This window comes from Chenopodium album, chromosome 5 (assembly GCF_948465745.1).
Source record: "Chenopodium album chromosome 5, dcCheAlbu1.1, whole genome shotgun sequence".
NCBI lineage: Eukaryota > Viridiplantae > Streptophyta > Magnoliopsida > Caryophyllales > Amaranthaceae > Chenopodium > Chenopodium album.
Genome location: NC_137838.1, coordinates 60,280,021 through 60,302,977, shown reverse-complemented (window position 1 = coordinate 60,302,977; position 22,957 = coordinate 60,280,021). Strand labels below are relative to the sequence as shown.

Here is a 22,957-nt window from a genome sequence, read left to right as displayed (position 1 = left end):
TACATTGGCCTCTCGATTGATAGCTTGAAATCTGAATTAATTGATTGCAAAAGTCAAATTAGAACACTGGAGAGAGTATTAAATAATCTGCAGCAATCACAAGGACAAATGGATGAATGCAAAAGATACATTAAAAGGCTGGAGGAAGAATTAAATAAATTGAAGCAAGCACAAGGAAAAATTGCAAATGACATACAGTGTATTTCTGCAGGACTAGCATCAGAAAAGAATACATCAGGAAAGTCTATTCCTTCTACTGGTGCAGTTAAATCTCATCAAGGAGGCAGTAGCACTTCTTCTAACAATATCCTCGCTAGAGCTTTTCAAGATGGTAAAAAAATAGGTGATTCGAATAATAAGATGCTGGATGAAGTGAATCCACTGGTTCAAAGTTCTTTGAGCTCAAGAAAGAAGATCAAAGCTGGTGAACAGTCCAAGGTACCGGTTAACATGGCTGCAAGGGAAGAGTCGTCTGCTACTGATATGCACAGAAATGAGTTTACTACAGAATTAGGCATAATAGCAGGTGAGAAGGAAAATGCTAATACTTCCATAGATGGCAACACTGGGGATTTTCCAGTTTTTGATCAAAGTTCAGCTGATGAAGATCTTGAGGCATTCTTTAGGTCAATTTGTTAATGTTCACTTCTTAGAACCTTAAATAGTTAAATTTCTTTTGACTGTGCAGCCTTTTTCTCTTTTGTAGCTGAATTTTGTACTGTCTCCATTCATACTGTTTTAATGCTATCATTTGAAATGGGGCTTAAAATTCTATGGAGTTTTTTTCTTTTCTTTTTTTTTTGGAGGGAAGGGGGGGGGGGTGTTAGAGAGGGATAGGAGATTATAATAAGTACAGGAATTCCCTAGCATGCACTTAACTGTGCAATTAAGCAGGTGTTATCCGAATTGGTATGTACAGATTACAGTGCCTTTTTGTATGTAATACGGGCAAACAGAAACAAGCATGTATGTAAACGACTATTTGATTGTTCATTTTTCCTGCTTTTGTTTTGTAATCAATTACTTATGCCTTTGCATAAATGCTGCCGTTCTTGATTCTCTCCTGAGTCTCCTCACATTGTATAGGTCAGTAAAAGCAATTTATGCATTATTTGAATGACTAGCATGTTGTTGGTCGTCAAAATTCTAGCGTCGAATACAAGTGCTTTAGTTCCATACCATACCAATTCAGTAAACTACAACCTTGTGTTATATAATATAAAATCAGCTCATGAGCAAATTAGACATAAAACTTTGGAAGAACACAAGTACTTTGTAAACTTCAGCAACTTTAGCATTTGGTTTACTCTGACATTGCTGTTAAGCATCTTTTCATGGATATGGCACTTGATCTATTGACAGTGATTCTTGACCCACATTGCAATATTAACAAAGTTCTCGACTTCAGATTGAGGCCTGCAACCAAATAACCAGAATACAAAAGGAGGATAACATGAAAAGAACGTGTACAGAATATTAGGGACTCAAGTGTACAAAGGAATTTAGATTATAATAAGACTAGCATTTTACCTGGATATTTCATGTACGTCATCAGGAAACATAAATACCTTAACCTCAATTCCTCTCTCCTTTAGTGCACGCGCATACTAGCAGAGTGAATAAGCACAATCAATCATTTTTTACACTTAAAAGAGATAAATACGCCAAATCAACCTATACAATCTTAAACCAGTTCTAGACACCATTAACTTCTAACAGGATTGATTGGTCTCAGAGCCTAGGATAAATTGGCTTTCATATAGCCAGCAGAAATTGATACTTTGTTAGTAAATGCTAAAAGTAATGATAGTTCACAATCAATGTTGGTCTTCCAAGAACTGCTAAACATGTTCTTTCACCTTAGAAAAAAACTGGAAAGCATCATGTAAATATGTGCAATAAGAATCTATATAATTGTGTAATTGGGAGGACAATAACTCACTTGCAATCCATCAGGAACAGGAACTCGAAGATCCTGGGCACCTAAAAGAAACAGTGTAGGTGCTTTGACCTGCAAAGTTTACAGACACATCTCGTTTATTCATATCTTATTTAGGGATGGAATGAAGCTCACTATTAACTGACAGAAGATGAGAATGTCAGAATATTAGAATTACTCATAGCATGGCATTTCAACAATAATTACAAGAGCTGCTGGATGACAAGATCAGAAGCTGTGCCATATATATACCTTATGGACATGCGAGATAGGGGACTTATCATATAAGAAATTCAGATTGTCCTTAGATGGTGCTTCTGTAAAGTATGTTTTACCATCACTTCCATAAGCATTGACAAAGCACCAATCAGGAATATCAGTAGTTCCAACCATCAAAGCAAGGTTGCAAACAGGATTCCAGACTGCTGCTACCGAAAATTTTTCAGGGGCCTGCAGCACAAAAATGTTCCTTAAGGCGCTTAGTGATTTCCTTTTTCTTTCCAGAAAACTGATCATGTCAAAGCAACCAATGGGTACACCAAAGCTAGAACACAACTAATCATTGTTCCCTCTTTTAAGAAGGTTCCTAAAGTTTCTATCCACAAATAACTTTCATAACATGTCTTGATTTTGTAAGTTTATTTATTTTTTTATTTTTTTTCTCATTGCAGCAATATATTATCTTAAGTTCTTCAATAGTATCCTTTCTGACAAACTTTTATCCCATTCAAAAGCTGAATTATTACTTCCTTAAAAAACAATAAAAAGTGAGTGATAGTTGATGGAGAAACTTCATGATAGCTGTTTGACAGTTTAATTTGAGGTAAAGTTACACAAGTATTTTTCTTTAACAAAAACATTACAGATAGCACGAATGAAACAACAAGTCACATGAGTTAAAAGGCTTAGAGCTACCACCAAATACCGAAATCAGACTAAGTATAAAATTAATATGAAGTATAACTTAAGAGCCCATATTAGCAACCTTTCAGAAATTAAGCAGTTGAATAGGAATATAACCTGTATCATGTATTGCTAAACTTAGATGCAAAATTAAAAAGAGGTATGGAACACTGTATGGAAAGCTTAAGAAAGGGCCACTGGAAAGATACATGTGATTATATTAATTATCAATACGTCACGCAATCACGAAGAAAAACCTTAATGTGTACCTGCCCAATAAGTTGGGCACTCAGAAAGCCACCATGGGAACCACCAAACACAGCAATTCTAGGTGGTTCAGCCAACTTTAAGCCGACAACATGATCTATTGCAGTAAGCACATCATTGACGTCCTGCAGAAAAAACTTTAGTTTTGATTTCTTTCACTTTGTTGGTATATGATCACAATATAGAAACTTGATGACGTGCAAATAAGGAATTGGAATTTGCAATAATGAAACCGGACCTGTGATCCAACATTCCCGGGAAGAGACTGCAGTGCTTCTTCACCAAATCCCAGAGAGCCTCTGTGATAGGATGCAGAAAGTGGCTTAAATTAAAGGTCAGTAATGCACAAGGCTCAATGACACAACAAAAGTAATTAACAAGCAATTGAACTGCTATTTGGACATTACAAGAAGAATGCCTGACCCGATATCTTGTACTCATATAAAATCAAGGTATACTAGTTAAGAAGATAACAAATGTAGCCACTGTAATGAATAGAGGGGAAAGCTTCCTTGGAAATAAAAAGTAGAATTGTCCAATATTCTCAATGCAAGTATTTTAATTTTAGACCATTTCTCTCATGCCCTTTTTCAGCTCTTTCTCAGGCTTGGGGACGTTGGGGTTGTGATAGAATATAATATAATCAAATAAGTAGATGGCTGGGAAAAAATTGATTACCGATAATTAACAATTAATAGATTATAACCAGTTGATGCCAAATATGCCGATGTCTTTGAGAACTTTGATGTTGAGACATCATGAGGACCTCCATGAAGAACTGTAATCAATGGATTACAAATGTCGTTCTTTGCAGTTGAGGAGACAAATATAGCTTCAAAAGGTTTACTTGCTCCTGTTACAAAGATTCAACATGAAGAAACGAAAACAGATAAATCATGCAGTGGAAGATAGTTGAAGCAGCAGAGACAGCTCACAGTCTAGAATTTTGCATTTTCGAAAGCTGAAGTAAAAATGCAGACATTTGTACATGCATATTGTTTGCTAGTAATAACATGGGAATTTGAAAACAAAAATGTATCAATTCTAAGCATGAATGTTAATCTAACAGAGAAACTCCAAGTGAAAACCATTCATGCAGTGATGCAACTTAGCAGAAGACATAATCTTTGATTACGTTCTGTACAGTTTTCCAAAATATGTCTTACTGGAATCTTCATTATACTGAATTGAAGGGATGAGAGGCGAGATGAAACCTGTAAAAGGATTACACCAAAAGATGTAATCCAGAGTGATCTGTATCAAGTTATCGACTGTATACATGTTGAAAATCACTGTACTTGAAAGTATTAGTTAGATGAGAATGAGGATATAAACCTCCTTGGAACATCTGAAGAGGGGGCTCGGAACATCTTGCCAATTCCAATGGGGCATTTGGGACTTGCTGCTTAAGAAGACACCCATACTTAATTCGAGGAATATCTACAGGGCTGCTGCATACTTCAAAATGATGAGCAAGATGAGTTGTCTTATAGTTAAGCAGTTACAGAGACTAGAAATAGATATCATTATACATACCAGCAATGATATTATCCTCATCAAGCGAAAGAACCTCCCATGAGGAGCTTGAATCATGGGGAGTAATGCGTGACAAGTTCCCACTGCAGGATTAAAAAGATGCATATTAGCTGAAAATTTTCATATTAAGAAGACTGAAATACTGAATGTTTAAGTGGAATCAGAAACCTCTCTACATCCTCAGAAAGTAGCACTTGAGTGCTCCTCCAGATTGAGGATAAAATCATAGTACGCTTATCAGAAAGCCATGGATTCATGTGGATGCTGGGAAAATATAGTCCAGGGAAGCAACCATTCTCCACAGACATCACAACAGGAACCTACGATAGTGAGACCAAACATTTGTGTGTTAATGTGGAACAGAAAATTATCACAACATAAATGACACCAATAACTCTCTTAAAAAGGTAATGATTTGAAACAATATTGTTCATAAATTACTCTGTCCATGAATAACATGTTAAACAGTACACAATGCTCTATCCAAAAGGTTACTCTGCGAAGTACCCATACCAAATTTGCAGGCCAGCATACTGCAAATTACATAACTATGTGCACAAGGGAAAAGAAGGAAGAAAAGAAAAGAACTATTTCGATGAAAATTAAAGGACTGCCATGAACAAACTTGATATTGAAGACAAAAGACCTTACCACATCAACAATTTGTAGCACATTTGGCTTCCCATCACTTTGCCAATCAACTCTATGAAGTGAAAATGTAGCATTGTGTGCTCCTGATTCCACAGCACTTTTGGCTGATAAGAACACAAGAAATCTCCCATCTGGGCTGTCAAAACAACAGTAATACATTCACTTGGCATCCATGTATAATACACACTAACAATAGTCTACATGTTTTTCACTAGCTTCGTTAATCTAGATATAAGTCATAGCATAATAGCATAAATCTGGACAATAGAACTGACATATATACACAGGACAGCTAATATAAACCAGTGCTATGCTAAACTTATATCGCCTTTAACATGTTTTCCAAAAAAAAAAAGAAAAATCTCCTTTAACATTTCTATCAGAACCAGGGTGCAGTATGTAAACAAGCATAGGTGTGATTGCTCAAGAATAAGCAAACACTAGTAGTTAAAGCTAGAAGCCTGAGTCTTTGATACGTGAACTAGAGCCAACATACAACAATAAATCAGGACAGAATTTAAGTGGCAAAACATGAAATTTAATCATACCTAAAGCGTGGATAGAAAGCACTGCTAATTCCTTTTGTCAACACAACTGCATTGGAGTCATCATCTGCATTTGATCCGCTTCAAACAGAGAAACAGCATAGATGTATGATCAAGAAGAAACTTACAGATACATATTCTCTACATTGATATATTGAAAATAACAACTCACTTGAGATCAGATTTGAAAGCTTCTAATTTGTTGAAAGGACATGTTACAGCATACAAGGCACATGGTCTATTAGTACAGTATTTCATGCCAAGTTTTCTTGGTTCTGCGGACCACCCAACAACTACAAGATGCTGCTGTCAGGCGATTGGTGCTGGAGCCCAAACAACCTGACCAACACTGAGTGCCTTATTAATTCCTTCTACAGCACGCACCTCTCCACTGCACAACAAATAAAAACAATCGAGTTTGTATATCCTCCAAGAGAAGAAGTATTCAGCTGTCAAGGACTAGTTTTTCTCGCACTTTAATTGTAATTAAATTAACAATAATGTGAAGGTAAGCTTGAGTATTTTAATTAATAATCGAAACTAAAGGATTACAAGATAGCAATAGCTTTAGGCTATTAATCTCAAGCAGCTTTAGGCTACAACTCTCATGAGGTTTCTCATACAAATTTCTGGATAAGTGGCTACTTCTTTCAACATTACAATTTATACTCAAGCACTAACATAACCTAAAACTAATAATGGTTGACCTCCAAGGCTTAGGGAACAGCAACCCTTTTGCCATTGTTACTAAAGTAGTGAATCTTCCTTTTCAAACTTGTCTTCTTTCCTGAATTGGCTTCCTTGTCAAAAGCTACTGCTCTTCTTGTTCCTCCAATTCGATTTCAGCTTCTGTCCTTTCCTCTTGGTTACCGTTGGTGTTGACTTGCCCATGAGTATGACCCACATTTCCCATCTGCCCCTTTTTGGCCCTTCGGTGATAGACCTTAATGGGCTGGCCCAAATTCGGATCCATCACATCAGCTTAATCATTAAATTTCAATATAAATCAAATGGTGACTCAGTACCTGTTAATATCAATAACAAAAACTGCAGGGCACCTTTTTTTCACATATGTTTCTCCCCATCCCTCCTCCCAGTCCCCTTGGCCTTCCCAGCTGTTACAACCCTTATTGGAGGTACTCGCGCTTGTATAACCAAAACTATTGAAGGTGGGCTTTAAAGGGGTAGGCTCCTCAGCAACATATGCAATGAGTGTTTCATCTAAGTTCCAAGAAACACCTTCAAACCTGTCAGTTAAGAAAAATGATCAATGAGCATATGAATAAGAAAAGACTCATGTTCTGCCACATAACCCTACGTCTGAACTCATAATGCAGAAGTCAAATTACCATGCATCCGTAAATAATGATCCATGAACAGCCTGAGGTACAAGAAACTCCTTTTCCAGATTTGAAGGGCCCCAAATCTCAAATTTAGTAGGAGAGTCATCATCAGAATTTCGAACAATGAGAAGCTTCAAACCGGAAGGTGAAGGCAGTACTATGGATGCCCCTGACAAACCCACAACAAGATATTCAGTTGAAAGAGTTTGAAAAAGGGGGACAAACCCACATATATTTAATTCAAAAAATACCAAACACTAAATGGAAAAGAATTCAGATAATTTCAAGTAATAGGGCAGAGCGTTTACCTAGAACAAGGTGGCAAACTGGCAATGGCCTAGCCATCAGAGGAACATTGATGCTGGGGTTTTAAAAAGTATGGGCGATAATTGACAAGGAGATGTATGAAAATAGGAGCAATCAGACCATTCTGAAGCCAACCTGTAACAATATCAAAAGTATCAGTAAACATATCTTACGAACTGTACCAATTGGAACTTTAACACAAAATGACCATTTTCCTTTTACATAAAGAGATGTGAAAGTAACTAGGCAAATGTATTCCGAACTGTTCTTGAAATACCAATTCTCAGAAAGTCGGAATATTAACACAGTGGATGATTTAGACAGGAACAAAAGGGGTCTGAAAGAAAGGGCAAAGACAGCATGACATCAATAAACTCTCATCTAGGAAAAGGCCTTTTGGAGCTCGCACATTATACCCTACTTTCTTTCTAAACTTATATTTCAGATTCCTCATAAGAGTAAACCACAATAGCATGAGCTCTTTCTGACAAGATCCACAAGTAACTTACAACAGAAATGCTTGGTATAACAATCTAAAGGGATAAAAAGCAACACGTCAATTATCATCCTAAAGGTCATTTTGTTTTCTTCCTGCTGCAGAAGTTAAAATCACATTCGCAATATTAAGATACCAAACGTAGCATTTGTCTACTCTGCTCACAATATTATAAGACAGAAAAGCCTCAATGCTTTGCAAACCTAACAATAGAATCATACGAATTGTCCAGGGTTTCATGAGTAAGCAAGTACTGGAGCACTTCAAACATCAAGATAAAAGCCTAAAAGTGAGAGGGCAAATAATAGTCACAAGTTCACAACAACAAAACTAGGTATACAATGGAAAACTCATCAGTTCCTTTATATTTATACAGATATTTACTGCAAAACAGGCTTAAAGGAAATTGAATTAAGCAACTTTATTTTCATATTCATCCATGGCAAAGTTAGATTGGCACTCTGCCTATCCTGAAATAAGATGCACAATTTCTTTTTTTGGTTGCCCCAAAATAATTTGTACACTTTTTCTCTCAACCAATTTCTTTTGCTTTATTCCAACACTCTCTTACCTTTGTTTTCCTCTACCCTCTATGATTACTATCCAAGCCAAAAGCAATTAACTTATTTGGGAACGGGGGTGTACAGTAGACATTTTGAAGGTACCACCAGGTCAGATTGAAGATTACTCATATAAACTGCTAAATTTAACAAAGTATAAAGTAATTAAGCAACAATAAGAAGAAAACACCAATATTAAAAACAACTAGGGACTTTAGATCAGGCTAAGGAAAACCAACATTGAGGAAAGTCATGCATGACCATCAAATAGATAATTTTGGTCAGCACATGATTACATTCAGCTATAAACAGATTTTAAGTTTCAGTACAGATAGCCCCAATGCCTTCAAGAACAGGAAAGTCATGAAGCAAAAAGGTGACTTAAGACTAAGTTGTTAACAGACCGAAGAAGCTATCAGCTAAAGAGATGGGAAAAAGAATCTGGGAGCTGCTTGTTTGGACTTTGGATAACATGATTAGCCCTTGTAATTAAGCATTAATAAGTTCAGCAAACGTCATCTATGTTACACATAAAGCACAATAGATAGGCTAGATTCATGTTGGAAATTTAATGTAGATAGTTTAAAGGCAAATATAAATTGAAAAAATAAATAAATAAGCTTTCCATCAAAGTATATTAACAGCTAAGTAGCTCATCTTACCTCCCTTGCCATCATTGGCTCCAAGCAATAGCAATGATCAATGAGTGGAAATGCAACATCTGACTTCAACAATCTTGTATTTTGCCATGAATTTCACGCCACAATAGCATAGATTTATTGTCCACAAGATGCTTGCTTTCATAAACAATATAACTACATAATTCATGTCGGGGCTCTGGTTTTAGAGACCTTAATTGAGTCAAGGGATCAGTGAACTTAGACTTACTGTACAGCTCCTTTGCTGGCTGGACATGATTCCACCAGAAATCATCTAAAGCTGTCTTTATAGCATCCCAATATTCAACATCTCGATACAGCCTAAACAAACTGCTTCCATTTGGGGTCCAAACATAGAGATCCATCCAATCCCTATCCAGTATCTCCATCAGACCTTGTGCCTGTGGCATACAATAAAGTGGGATCCGCTTCCAAGGGAAAGCTTTGTTAATATCACCATCAAAGAAGGGGCACTTAATCTCCAACACTCCCTCCGATGGCAAACCATAAACATTTTCTTCAACAACCCCATCAGGAGAGGCACCAAGCCAACCATCACCATTAAAGTTATTGTTATTAAGAATTTGAAATTTAGGAAACACAACAGACTTGTCAGTTAATATCTTGTACCGTTCCAGAGCTTCCTCCTCATTGATATTGTTATAACAGGTCGCAAGATTACCAGAAAAGGGTGCAATCGCCCCTATCTTCTCTAACCACAATTGAACTCTCCTACGAGGCCAAAACCCAATTGCAGAGCTAAAAGTGCTTGCAGTAAGCTTGTTCTTTCTTAAATTCTGCCAGTTCTTGAACCAATGCTGAAAACAACTTGCTTGAAGTACATCATATGTACCACTAATATAAGGAGGGTGACTGGTATTGTGTATGTTGCGATATATACACTTACGACTATTCCTAATAAGGATGTCCCAGTTATTGAACCTTCCTTTGAAGCTGGTATGTGAAATGAACAGAAATTTGTTAAAACAATATACTGACAATGAGATCAACAAACTTATAAAAAACATGGGCGAAAACCCAGATGAGATACCCTATTATTACATCCATTTAAGCGTTACAACATGACATTCGATATCATAACATCAAATGCCCCTAAATTTCAGGGCCAACCCTGAGGCAGGGCAGGCGGGGCGGCCGAGTTGGGGCCATGATGAACCCTAGATTGTGAAATTGATAAACATTTTCATAGTTTTGTCCTACAATAAATAACTATAAACAACATCCTACAACACATTAGCAATCACATTTGACTCAATTATCAAATAAGGCTCCAACAACATTAAATTCTTCTTACTTAAGAATAATAATAGCAAAATCATAGAAACTAAATCGATAGTTTTAACCGTTTCAGATGATAATACTAAGATTTCAATAATACACCTAAGAAGAACCCTAAATTGAATATACTGACAATTAAATTTAATTAAACCCTAAATTGTAAAATTGATATTCGGTGATTTAAAAAAAAAAATTAACAATAATATCTTACCTCAGAAGCTGCTTCATTGGAGGAGGGAAAGCTCAGAAGCTACTCCAATGAAGATATCAGAGTATGCGCTTGGAGAAGAAAGAAAAAGGGCGCAGCTTGAGAATGAAAGAGCTCCAAAGGAGAAGGAAATGAAAACGTGGGTGTAAGGGTTTGGGGTTTATCAAAAGGGTTTTGTCCACTAATTTTGTCCCAAATAAGGCAAAATGTTAAATGCCAACACTCACCTATAAATTAACTAGGTTAGGTCCCGTTTCATGCACGGTTATTGACAAAAAAAATTATGTACATATATATTTATCAGTGATCATATATTGTAATATCTCGTTTTTAATCATTAATTTTGTCTATCTCAATTGTATCTTTGAAACGGATATTATGTTTGCCACATAAAAACTTATAGTAGAAGATTGTATTTTTTAAAAATATTTACAAAGATTATATTTTGCTATTCTATTTTCCATATTAATTAGTTAATTGAATGTGAATATTAAAAAAAAAGGCAAATATCATTTCTATTTATATACAGAGTAGTAATTAAATTTTACAAATAATTTCCTGAAATAAATTTTCTATTAAATATATTTTTTTAAAAAAATACTAAGGACACGCCATAAACTGACACGTGTCATTGCTGGTGTGTCTTTTAGTATATAGTTATTGAAGTGTATATAAATTGAATGACAAAAGCTAACAAGTGTATCCCAAATAAAATAACTAAAAGTGGAAATATACGGCAAAATTAATATAAAGTACTCCCTCCGTCCCTTTATTACATGCCTATTTCTCATTTTGCACGGGAATTAAGAAAGTTAAGATTCCTTAAAACTAATAATTGGGAGTATAAATATGCATATAGGATTAGAGAGAGATAGAGAGAAAGAAAAAGTGGTTGGGAATTAGGAGAGAGAAAGTATTGGAAATTGATGTTAAAGTACAAAAAAGAAAAAGGGTGACAAATCATCAAAAAGAGAATAATATTGTCAAAAAGTACAAACTATAAATAGAAATAGGCACTTAATTTTAATCACCCCAAAAAGGAATACATGCATGTAATAATGGGACGAAGGGAGTATTAATTATCGATTTATCGACGCATGATATGCTATACATTTCAAATTAATATTATCTTAGGTTGTATTATTACATTAATTAGTTATTTAATGCATCAAGTTGAGGCTTGTTTATAAGATTTAAATTAAATTAATAATTATAATACAAATTTATTTACAAATCGTTTGGATTGAGAGAATTGGATTGAAAAAAAAAAAGAAAGGGATTCATCCTCCCTTCTTTTAATAGGAAGGAAAGGGTAAGGAAATGAAAGGATTTAGCTTCCCTCCCTCTTTAATAAACCAAATCCTTCCAATGTTAGAAAGATTTGGAGGGAAAATGTAACCCTACCCTTTCCATTCTTCTTCCCTCCCTTCCTTTTTTCTTCCACTTTGCTATTCAAACAATTCGTTTTAGCATAGTGTTATAAAAATATTAGTCAATTAAATCAATTTATAATAACATATTTATTTTAAGATGACCAAAAGCGGGTTTATACATATCCATTTGTGTTGAATAAGTTTTTTCAAAAAAAATATGTTTGTTATGAACTATAAAATAGATTACTGTTACTGATTATTATATATGGTATGGTAGGGTGATATGATTACTAAGTAGATATGATTGGCTATCGAGATAGATGATGGACCAACCAAATGTTAGGAAACTATGAGAATAATGAACTAAAGGGTCGTTTGGTTCGCACGGGGTAATCAGAATGGAATGAACAAAGAGAATGGAATAGGATGGAACGAAAATACCTTAGTTTTGCGTTGTTGTTTGTTTTAAAAACAAAGGGAAACAATCCCACCACCACACCACCATAATATGCCACCACCACCACAACCACACATTTCATTAATTTTCCATCTTTCCCAGCCACTGAACCCTTTGCCGGCCCTCCCCCTCCCCTCGCCGCCCTTAGCCAGCCCTCCCCCACCCCTCGCTGGCCTCAACGCGCTCATCCCTCCCTCGAAAACCTCCCTTAGGCAAGAAAAACCCTAGAAACTAGTATCACTCCCCGTAAAACCCATCGGCTAGCCCTCCCCCACCCTCGAAACCCTACCCCTAGGGTTTCGAGGGTGGTAGGAGAGGCGGCTGACAGTTTTAAGGGAAGGGAGAAGTGTTTTTAGGGTTTGCAGGGGGCTGTGTGAAGTTTTACGGGGGAGGGGGCAGATTTGCGAGGCAATAAGAAGGTTGGCAAAGGCGGTGCAGCGACTATCAAGGAAGGAGCGATGCGGCAACTATCAGGGGAGGAGCGGTGCGATGGGAGACTGTCAGGAAAGGAGCGGTGCGGTGGAAGACTATCAGGAAAGGAGCGGTGTGGCGGGCGGCTGTCAGGGGAGGAGCGGTGCGGTGGGCAATTGTCAGGGGAGGAGCAGTGCGATAGGCGACTGTCAAGGGAGGAGCGGTACGACGGTGGGTGATTTTCTGATGGTGAGGATAGGTAAGAGGGTGGTGCTATGGTGTTGAGGTGGTGGCTCAGGAATGGAATAGAAATACCTAGGTGGGTGGGGAATCAACTTGGAGGGATTTGGGGGAATGGGGAGGCTAAAGGGAATGGGAAAAAATGGTCTAACAAACAATAACAAAGGGAATGAGGGTAGTTGATTCCCGTTCCCTTTGATGAATACCCCCAACCAAACGGCCCCTAGTTTACAAATTTTTTAGTATGCTCATTGCTCAATCAATACCAACCTAGTAAATTGATAGATAATGTCATTGACGTTCTAAAATCACACATTTTTATGCCTATATTCACTTTCTGAAAAGCTAATGTTCATATTTTTTATGCCTATGTTCACTTTCTGAAAAGCTAATGTTCATATTGTGATGTTGTTACACCAATTTCTAGGTGCATGAGTGTGCACCTAAGAATATGCGACAAGCGAGATCATCACGACTATTAAGATGTTAAGCCTAGTATTGTATAGCTAATGGGCCAATGTTATCGGCCCTAATCTCTCGTTTGGTTGTATATATATTTACTTGTTCATACGGTAATATAACTAAGGAAAATCAATTCCTGACATGGTATCGGAGCCTCTACAATTCTAATCCCTAAAACTCTAAATTTTTTTCTAATTTCTAATCCCTAAAATCAAATTCTAAATTCTACATTCTAATCCCTTAATCAATTTCTACAAATTTTTTAATTTTATTTATGGTTCGACATTTACGCTTTGTTTGGATAGCAAAGAAGGAAGGAAAAGAAGGGGAGGGAAAATGGAGGAAGGGAAGGGAAAAGAAAGGGAGGAGGAGGTGAGCTCCATTTTCCCTCCAAATCTCTCCAATTTTGGAGAGATTATGGTTATTAAAGAGAGAGGGAAAATGGATCCCTCCCTCTCCTTCCCCTTCCTTCCCCCAATCTTTTACCCAAACAAGAGATTTTGTCCCCCTCCATTTCTCTTCTCTTCTTTTCCTTCCATTTCTTCCTATCCAAACAAAGTGTTAGGGTTTATCCCTAAAATCAATTTCTTTCTTGTATTGTTGTTGTGGTGTGTGTGGCTTGCTATCATTCTAATGCTCAACAATGGTGAACGACTACTATCTTGCTTCTCCTTCTACTATATTTAATCAACATGATATGTACTATCTAAGCGACGTCATCATAAGTCGACCCTATACTGTACTCATTGTCGTCGTACGGGGCATGATTATGCCGGATGTTTTCTTATCCATGGGTTACCTGAATGGTGGCTCGATACATATGGAAAACAAGGGTGTTCTTCTACTAACTCTGCTTGTGCCTTTTTTGCTCTCAATGAATCTGTCGCTGCCCCTACTTTTGTCTCTACTGTTGCTGCCCGTAGTCTTATTGCTGGTGGTTCTGCTAACCACGCTGCTGCCCCGTACGCTACTTCCTACACCAATGTGACGTCTGCTGCTACTTCCTACACCAATGTGACGTCTGCTGCTGTGCCGGCTCATGCTATGGCAGCAGTCTGTAAATTTTTGGCCCAAAAGTCCACAAAAGGCTATTTCCTTACCTAAAGTCCAATCGTAAATTTTAAGATGCACCACGCTTATACTTTTAAACATTTAGTATAAAAAGCCAAACAATTGCAAATTTTGAACATGTAGTAAAAACATCTAAACATCGCAAAATTTTGAACATTTAGTTAAAAAATATGAACAATCGCAATGCATCACGCCTATACTTTTGAACATTTAGTAAAAAAAATCTAAACGACCGCGAATTTTGAACATTTAGTAAAAAAATCTGAACATCGCAAATTTTGAACATTTAGTAAAAAAATCTGAACAATCACAATGCACCACGCCTATACTTTTGAACATTTAGTAAAAAAATATGAAAAATAACAAATTTTAAATATTTAGTAAAAAAAATCTGGACAATCACAAATTTTGAATTATTACGAGTCAGACAAATTTTGAAAGAAGTTTCTCTAACTCGTATTCAATAGTTTTGTAATATAAACTGAACATTTACTGTATTGAACATAAAAATCACATGTTTATGTTCAGTTTTTGTGATGTGTTCATATTTTTTTTTTTACTAAATGTTCATTTTTTGTAAAATATTCAATATTTTTTACTACATGTTCAAAAGTATAGACGTGGTGCACCTATTTGGTGCACAGACTAATTGAAGTCCAATTCGGTGCCTGTAGATACCCATTTGTGTCTCCCCAAAACCAAACCCAGTGATGAGTACCTTTCACGTCAAATCATAATCAAATGAAGTGAAGGTGTGGAAAGTCTAGTGTTGCGGTTAGTTTTTATTTTCTTTCTCTCTGTTTTTGAAAACCTATTTTAAGAAAACAACTAATCCAGTTTGTTTTGGTCCATGGCAAGGGTCCAATAATGGTGTAGTTGGGTCGGGTTCGAAAAGAGCTTTCCATGGCAAGGGTCCAATAATGGTGTAGTTGGGTCGGGTTCGAAAAGATCTTTCCAACGCAGCGTCTGGCGACAGGCGCATGTTTGGCGCTGCAGTCGTGTTTTTATTCTTTTCGAAACTCTGATTCGTTTTTTATCATATCCGGATGATTTTCTCTACAAATAGCCTCCTAAAACCTCCGTTTTCAATCAACAACTATCGATTCTTTTCATCAATTCTGAATTCTCTCTAATCACCAACTCTCATCAAGAAATTCTTGATATTCTCTCTCTTTTTTCTAAACTAGCCTTTTCTCAAATACAAAATTCCGCATTCACAAGATCTAGACACACCTAGCATTGTTCGAAGTAGCCTTCGCCTTAGACGTGAAAGGTTTTAATTTCTGAGGGTTTGGTCCCAAATAGGGATGTCAGTGGGGCGGGTCAAGTAGGAGACCCGCCCCATCCCCGCCCCGATGGGGCGGGGATGGGTCTAGGTTTGGCGGGTGGCGGGGTGGGGATGGGGATAAAAACCATACCCGCCATGGTTGATGGGGCGGGGATGGATTTTATGCTATACCCGCCCCATACCCGCCCCGCCCCGTACCCGCCAAACCCGACCCGCCATATACCCACTAGACCCGCCCCAGACCCACCCGCCATATATACGGATATACCCTATATAAAATAATGAATACATTAATAAAAAGTGTACAATATTGCTATTTTGTAGTGGAGCATTTTTTTATTTAGAGGCTAAAAAATAAGGCCCACAACTCATTTTTAAGACGGAGTAGTACATAGCAAAAACTATACTACTCACATTAACTCATTCTCATTCATAATTAAAAAAAAAACCTAATTTCCTTTTTCACTTTCCTAGCCGACATAAGAAAGTCTCTTCATAGAGAACAATGTTCTTACACTGAAGCAGTTCTTTGATCAAGGTAAACCATAGCAAGTGGAGTAATTCATGGCCTCTTAGATTCCTTTTGTATTTTAAAATTTGTTGTAGTTTTATAATACTTGGACTTTGGAGTTAAAATTATTAGTTTGGAGTTAAATTTTAGTACTCCTACTTCATTATTTTATTTGCTGGTACAATTAATACTTTTTATTAGTCTATGTTATTGATTTACAGTAGAATTGTGGTGGGTTTAGATCGAGGGACTAGGTGGGTGATAGGGCGGGGAAGGTGGGGCTGAGGCGGGGATGAATATTTAATGGGGACGGGGCGGGGATGGTTTTAGGGGTAGACCCGCCGGGGCGGGGATGGGGATAAGTTTCAGACCCGCGGCGGGGACGGGGATGGGGATGGGGGATAGAAATGTGAGGCAGGGATGGGGATGGGAATGCCAAAACCCGCCCCGCCCCGTTGACATCCCTAGTCCCAAATCTCTATTTCAATTATTTAATTTAATTCTTTAATTTTATTATTTTCCTTGAAGTTACTAACGCGTGTATTTTGTTATTAGAAAGAGATACGAGGCATCCAAGTAAGTAATTTAATTGTTTAATTGATATTATGATATAGAAATCATGTTTAGGTTGTTATTTTGATTCCTAGTGTCATGTTAGGGTGTTTTGATCTTCCTAGTATCATGTTTAGGGTAAATAATATAATGTCAATTATGATTTCTATGATGCCTTTTATTCTCTTTCTTAATATTCATGTTAGTATCATGTTAAGGCTATATATTTGATCTTTGATGTTTAGTGACATGCTAGGATTTGTTATTAATCTTGTTAGTATCATGCCTAGGATCTTGCTATTATTATGCTTTAACATGATTATGTTTATTATTATTATTATGATGATTATTATGTTGCTTGATATATATTTCTTGTTATTGCTTGATCACGCCTTTTATGCATGTTTAAAGGGAATTTGTACTTGTAATCACGCTTAATAAGATAATTAATAATCTTGTTTAGGGTTAATATGATTATAATTCAAGTGATCACCAATAATAGTTTTATTTAATTTGTGCATTAATATTCAACCAACATAGATAAACAGGTTTAGGGTAAACCTATTGATTACATGTTAGTCAGAAAGCGCACATGAATACGATCAGAATATAGTAGAGGCCTATTATTAGAGCATGTTCAATCTCTTTTAGGTTGGATTTGTACCTTCATCCCCGAACTACCAATCATGGTTCCAGACCTATTGGGGTTAACGATCTCCTGGATCGTTAAGGGGTGAAAACTTGTTGGCGACTCTTTTGCTCTAGCTTCCTTCCCTTTGGACGCCACCATGCTTAAGTGTATGATCACAATGGGGTTCAAGTTTAGGGTAATTCTTGAAATATTCCCTACAGGCATCAAGTATTGAATCCAAAACCTCCCATTCAAGTTCTTCATATTAAACGAAGTAATATTTCAAAAATACAAAAGGATTAGGGCATATGATCGTATCATCAAAATACAAGAGTCCCTTATTAGGATCATGCCCAACATTAACATCAAGAAGTTGATTACTTCAAAGCATGGATACGGTGTCGTTTTGTCCGTTAAGTATTATTAAACATTGCAATGTGGAACTAGGTATCTTATACCACATATCACTAGTGGAAAAAATCTCATTCGTAACAGGCTATTTGTAACGGGCAAAGCTTTGCCCGTTACAATTAAGATATTCGTAACGGGCAAAATAGTGTCCGTTACGAATACTTATTTATTCGTAACGGGCAAAATAATGTCCGTTACGAATACGTATGTATTTGTAACGGACAAATTAGTGCCCGTTACGAATAAATAAGTATTCGTAACTGACAAATTAGTGCCCGTTACAAATAAATACGTATTCGTAACGGACACTATTTTGCCCGTTACGAATAATATATTACACGTAAATGCCCAAACTTGGCCCAACTGATGACAGGAGCCCAATACTTGGCTTTTTAGGGTTTCACCTCATTCTCTCTCATCAGTCCCTCACTCCCTCTTCTCTCTCCTCTCCTCTCCTCCCATCTCCTCCCTGTCATTCACCTCTTTCTCTCATTTCAAACTCAAGCCCTCTCATTTCGAGGAGCAACGAGAAGATCTCTGTTCTTTTGGTGGTTAACTTGAGCAGCGATTGCGTTCATCTTGAGACGAGCAACTTGACCGGCGGCTTCATACAAGAGCTCCCAAGCGGCGTCGTTTTTGGGCGGAGGTGTAACCGGCGGTGACGAAACTCTTGGTGAATTCTAATTTGCTTTATTTTTTTCTACATGCAATTTGTATTTGATTCATTTTTGGCATTTGGGGTGACATTGGGTAGTTTTGGGCATTTATGTATGAAAACACAGATGATACTGCATTTCCATGGATATAAGGATGTCATTTATCATGTTAAATACTCTTAATTAATTCCCGTAACCAATTGCTATTTACTGTTTTTTTCTGGGTTTTTTATGTAATTTTTGTAGATCTACGCTTGTTTTTTTTAAATTTAAGGAATTTAGCTTGTTGGGTTTTTTTTTCAAATCACTTTAATTGTCTTTTGGTTGTGTTATTTGATATGATTTTCTTGAGATTAGTTGATGGGATTTCTGGGTTTTTGAATTTGGTTTTAAAATTGGGTATTTGGGATTTTTTGGAGGTGGGGTTGTGTTAATTGTCATTAGTTGTTCCGTTTGAATTGATGTTATGATTTCGGGTATGAACTATTGTAATTCTTGTTGGATTTGTTTTGTTTTGGCGCAAGTGTTGTGGTAGAAATAATGCTTGTTCTTTGTGTTTTCACTTCCTTTGTTATATTCAACTATAATCTGTAGTGCTTTAGTGATTGTCTCTTAACTTCCCCAATTGTCCGCATTGTGCATCTGGTGGAATTATGTGGAACGGGTGAATATTTCGCCATGAAGGCAAATCATAAAAATGCAATGCTCAATCATAATAAGGTATCAAAATTATAAAAATGCAATGCATACTATATGTTCTGTTATTTTGGTTATTTAGTCTTTCAAGTCCAATCTCCAATCGGCTGCAAATTATACAAGGCCATAATAGACCTTTTATTATAGGATGCTGCACTACTGATGTCACTTACAAGTTAGTTATATATGTTAATGTCAAAATTTTGAAGTGCTTGCTATACTCCTTAAGCCTTAAAGGAACTCGACCTTTTGACTCTGAACTCTGAAGCTCGTGTCTTGATATTTTTCCTGTGCTCACTTTGTCTGCCAATTTTGTTGTAGGTACACAGAGCTATTGAAGAAAGGGAAATTCTTGACATGTTGGACCACCCTTTTTCTCCCTGCATTATATGCTTCATTTCAGGTAAGGCAAAGCAGTTCCACACTATCTGGCTATTACCTGAAAAGCGATAGACAGATTTAGAGTTAAATATGGCTATTACCTGAAAGAGTTGGCTATTGGCTCTTGTCTGACTATATTGTTGTCTACATTTTTTTAAAATGTTTTCTATATCTGAAAACTTTTGTTTGCCATGATAGAAAAACATTGCCATGTTCATAGTGGCTTTTTTCTTTGACTGGTATGCTGATTAATTTTATCTACTACTAGTAATTCATTTTTGGTAAATTTTTGCAGACAAAAACACACGTTTGTCTGATGACTGACTACTGCCCTGGTGGGGAGCTATATTTACTTCTGGATAGACAACCAACAAAGGTCTTGAAATAAGATGCAGTGAGGTAAATTTTGAGTGTATCGTAAATAGACAGTAATGCTTGTTTTAATTGTCATGACATTAGTGTCGTAATAATGCTAGATGAAGATTGAAGAAATGGTTTCATTAAATTGGGGTGTTCTTCTTTCTCTCAATCTGACTCATTCTAAATTAGGATCACCTGTATAATGTCAAAGGAGTTAATGCTACAAAGTTATTCTTCGGCTCTCCAATTACTTTTGGGTATCATGAGATCAAATGGTATCTACCAATAGAGTAATGATTGTCAACTATCCTTGACATGGCCTTATTTTGATAATTTAAGTCTTGTGGGGGATGATGGTTCAAGTTGCCCAAAATTTGGTTGATTTTGCCGTTGCTGCTGAAATGAAGCATGTTATTGTGCTTTATAACTTGGACTTTTTGCGATGGAAAAATTTCGATATGTCATTGTATCTTAGCCTTTCTTTTTAGGTTTTTAACTTGTAAAGTTGTAATCAAAGTAAGAGGATATAGGCTCGGCATAGGCACCTTTTTATTCTCCTTAGCTTCAACGACAAGATTTCGTGACCTCTTTTTTCTATTTCTTTTCTATTTACCCTTTCCCCAATAAGTCTAGCATAGGCACCTTTTTATTCTCCTTAGATTTATTTTTGAAGGATCATTATATTTTTTTCTTTTAATAAAAATGAGCATTTATTTCCTTATATACGATCATTTCATTACATTGCATTAAAAAAAATAAAATAAAAAATAAAAAAAATCCATGTTGAATTGAGCACAAGGTATACCAATGATTTAAGGCACCCCTTGTAGCTACATCATATCTCATTTCACCCTTCAATTTTACAATCCTTTCTTCATAAACCACTTTGAGCCTCGTCTAACGATAGACCTTTCTTTTTTCAACCCACGTCTACCTAACCTTGGGATGGGATGATGTGCAACTTATGCAATCTCAAAAGGCTTGATATAAATAATTCTGAATAGTTCAGTTGGCCATTTTTCCTTTTGTTATTGATATGAATGTTATGTTATGTAACTTAATTTATTTTGGTGATTTTTCAGCGGAATGCCTATACATTTCCACTCAAGCACCAATGCAGACGGAACCGATTATGATTGTGAAAAGCTTGGATGGAAACGACTGCAAGAGTACGCTTCTTTTCAAGGGTGGGTAGTATTTTAGCACAATTGCTGAGGGGAATGTCGTCGAGGAAAATTCTGTTCCTTTATATGATCTAGAAAAAGAAGATTATCATGCCAGTTTGCCTTTGCTGCACTATATACATGCTTAAAGGTACATTTGTGAATCCTTTTGCCTTTAGGTGAAGGTTATGCAAGATCTTTATGAATTTATATTGCAAGGCTAGGTTTTGGGAATAGTAGTTTGCAGAAGTTTGTAATTCGATGTTTCTCCATAACTAATATTTATTCTGCGTGTTTTCCTTTGGAACTGTGTATTACACACAAAAAACTTTTATGTTGCAAATATAAACTAGATTTTGTGCTTTTATTTTATACAAGATACTAAAATATTTTGCTTACTGTGCCATGAGCTACAAGTTGCCTCTTTTTATCTAGTCAGGTTTGAAGGCGACTAACTTCTTGGTAAGTTGATGATTGAAGCATATGGTTTTTGTTCTTTCGGAACATCCTATCCTTTCTATTCTGCCCCTTTTTCATCTTTAGTTTTGCATAGATGCTCTTAGAATTTATTTCTTTATGACTGATTTTCCAAATTGTCATGACTGAATTTATTATACTCTGTATGCTATCTTTCATGTTTCAGGGAGACCTCAAGTTGACGGGAAAGAATTCGTTTGCCAAGTCAGGTATAAACAGTTGTTTTCTCATTTTCTATTGCTGAAAGCTAAACCAACAATGCTTTTTGCAGCCCGCCGACTCTTTATGAGGGGGACAATAGGTATTAAGTTATGGTGAACCTTTGATATTGTAGAACTAACTCAAAAAGTAAACTTTCCCTCCAGCAATAGTCATAAAATGAAGCTTTTATGAATGATGAAACCTGAAAGTTATTTCAGGGGCCTACATATTACTAATTTAAGTTATAGATCATCTATAGTATGTAAATCAATTACATTACATTACTTATTACTAATTCAAGTTCTAGATCATCTATAGTACTTTGTCAGTTTGTCTTCAAAAACTAAGGTTAGGTTTTACTACTTTATATAGTTACTTTCTGAAATTTGACTAATGTCGCTTATTTTCTCCAGTGTCTATAGATTCTGATGGTTCCCCAGTTACATTTTCTTGGAGTGGTGATTCTAGAAGAAATTTTGCTGCAATATGGTGTTGTAAATGATGCAGCTGCAATTACTCCTTTTGGATGCTGCTGTTTCTCTTTATTTACTATTTTTTTTTACAATATCATTGAGATGTAAAATGGGATTTAGTGCTTGATAATATGTAAAATTGGATTTGGTCTTTGATAATATGTAAGATTGGATTTGATATATGTTATTATAGTTAATTTATGGATGGTGAATGGATAAAGATAGGGGTATTTGTAACTGGCACCTTTAATGTGCCTGTTACAAATACCCCTAAAATTTTGCCTTTTTTAGACATTAATTGTAACGGGCAACATAAATGCCCGTTACAAATAACTAGTTATTTGTAACAGGCATTGTACGTGTCCGTTACAAATAAGGGGTTATTCCTAACGGGCATTGCACTTGTCCGTTACAATAAGTGGTTATTCGTA

General features: G+C 36.3%; 1 protein-coding gene, 1 long non-coding RNA gene and 1 pseudogene across 3 annotated transcripts; 1 reads left to right on the top strand and 2 right to left on the bottom strand.

Moving 5' to 3' along the window:
- Positions 1–368: 368 nt before the first annotated feature.
- LOC145632141 (acylamino-acid-releasing enzyme 1-like) lies at positions 369–10,883 on the bottom strand (annotated as a pseudogene). Its single transcript, XR_014112507.1, has 19 exons — positions 10,716–10,883; positions 9,209–10,159; positions 7,493–7,625; positions 7,191–7,353; positions 6,867–7,088; positions 6,014–6,232; positions 5,845–5,922; positions 5,297–5,432; positions 4,814–4,965; positions 4,646–4,728; positions 4,445–4,567; positions 4,245–4,323; positions 3,788–3,962; positions 3,348–3,408; positions 3,112–3,234; positions 2,192–2,389; positions 1,943–2,011; positions 1,531–1,607; positions 369–1,416 (listed from the first exon to the last, which is right to left on the bottom strand). The product of XR_014112507.1 is annotated as an acylamino-acid-releasing enzyme 1-like (transcript).
- LOC145632955 (uncharacterized) lies at positions 9,274–16,268 on the bottom strand. Its single transcript, XM_081685273.1, has 2 exons — positions 16,186–16,268; positions 9,274–10,159 (listed from the first exon to the last, which is right to left on the bottom strand). Exons 1-2 carry the CDS (start codon positions 16,266–16,268, stop codon positions 9,274–9,276), a joined length of 969 nt encoding a protein of 322 aa, XP_081541399.1.
- Positions 16,269–19,998: 3,730 nt separating this feature from the next.
- LOC145630806 (uncharacterized) lies at positions 19,999–22,731 on the top strand. Its single transcript, XR_014112255.1, has 3 exons — positions 19,999–20,251; positions 21,295–22,061; positions 22,467–22,731. It is a non-coding gene; the product is annotated as an uncharacterized LOC145630806 (long non-coding RNA).
- The last annotated feature ends 226 nt before the right edge of the window (positions 22,732–22,957 follow it).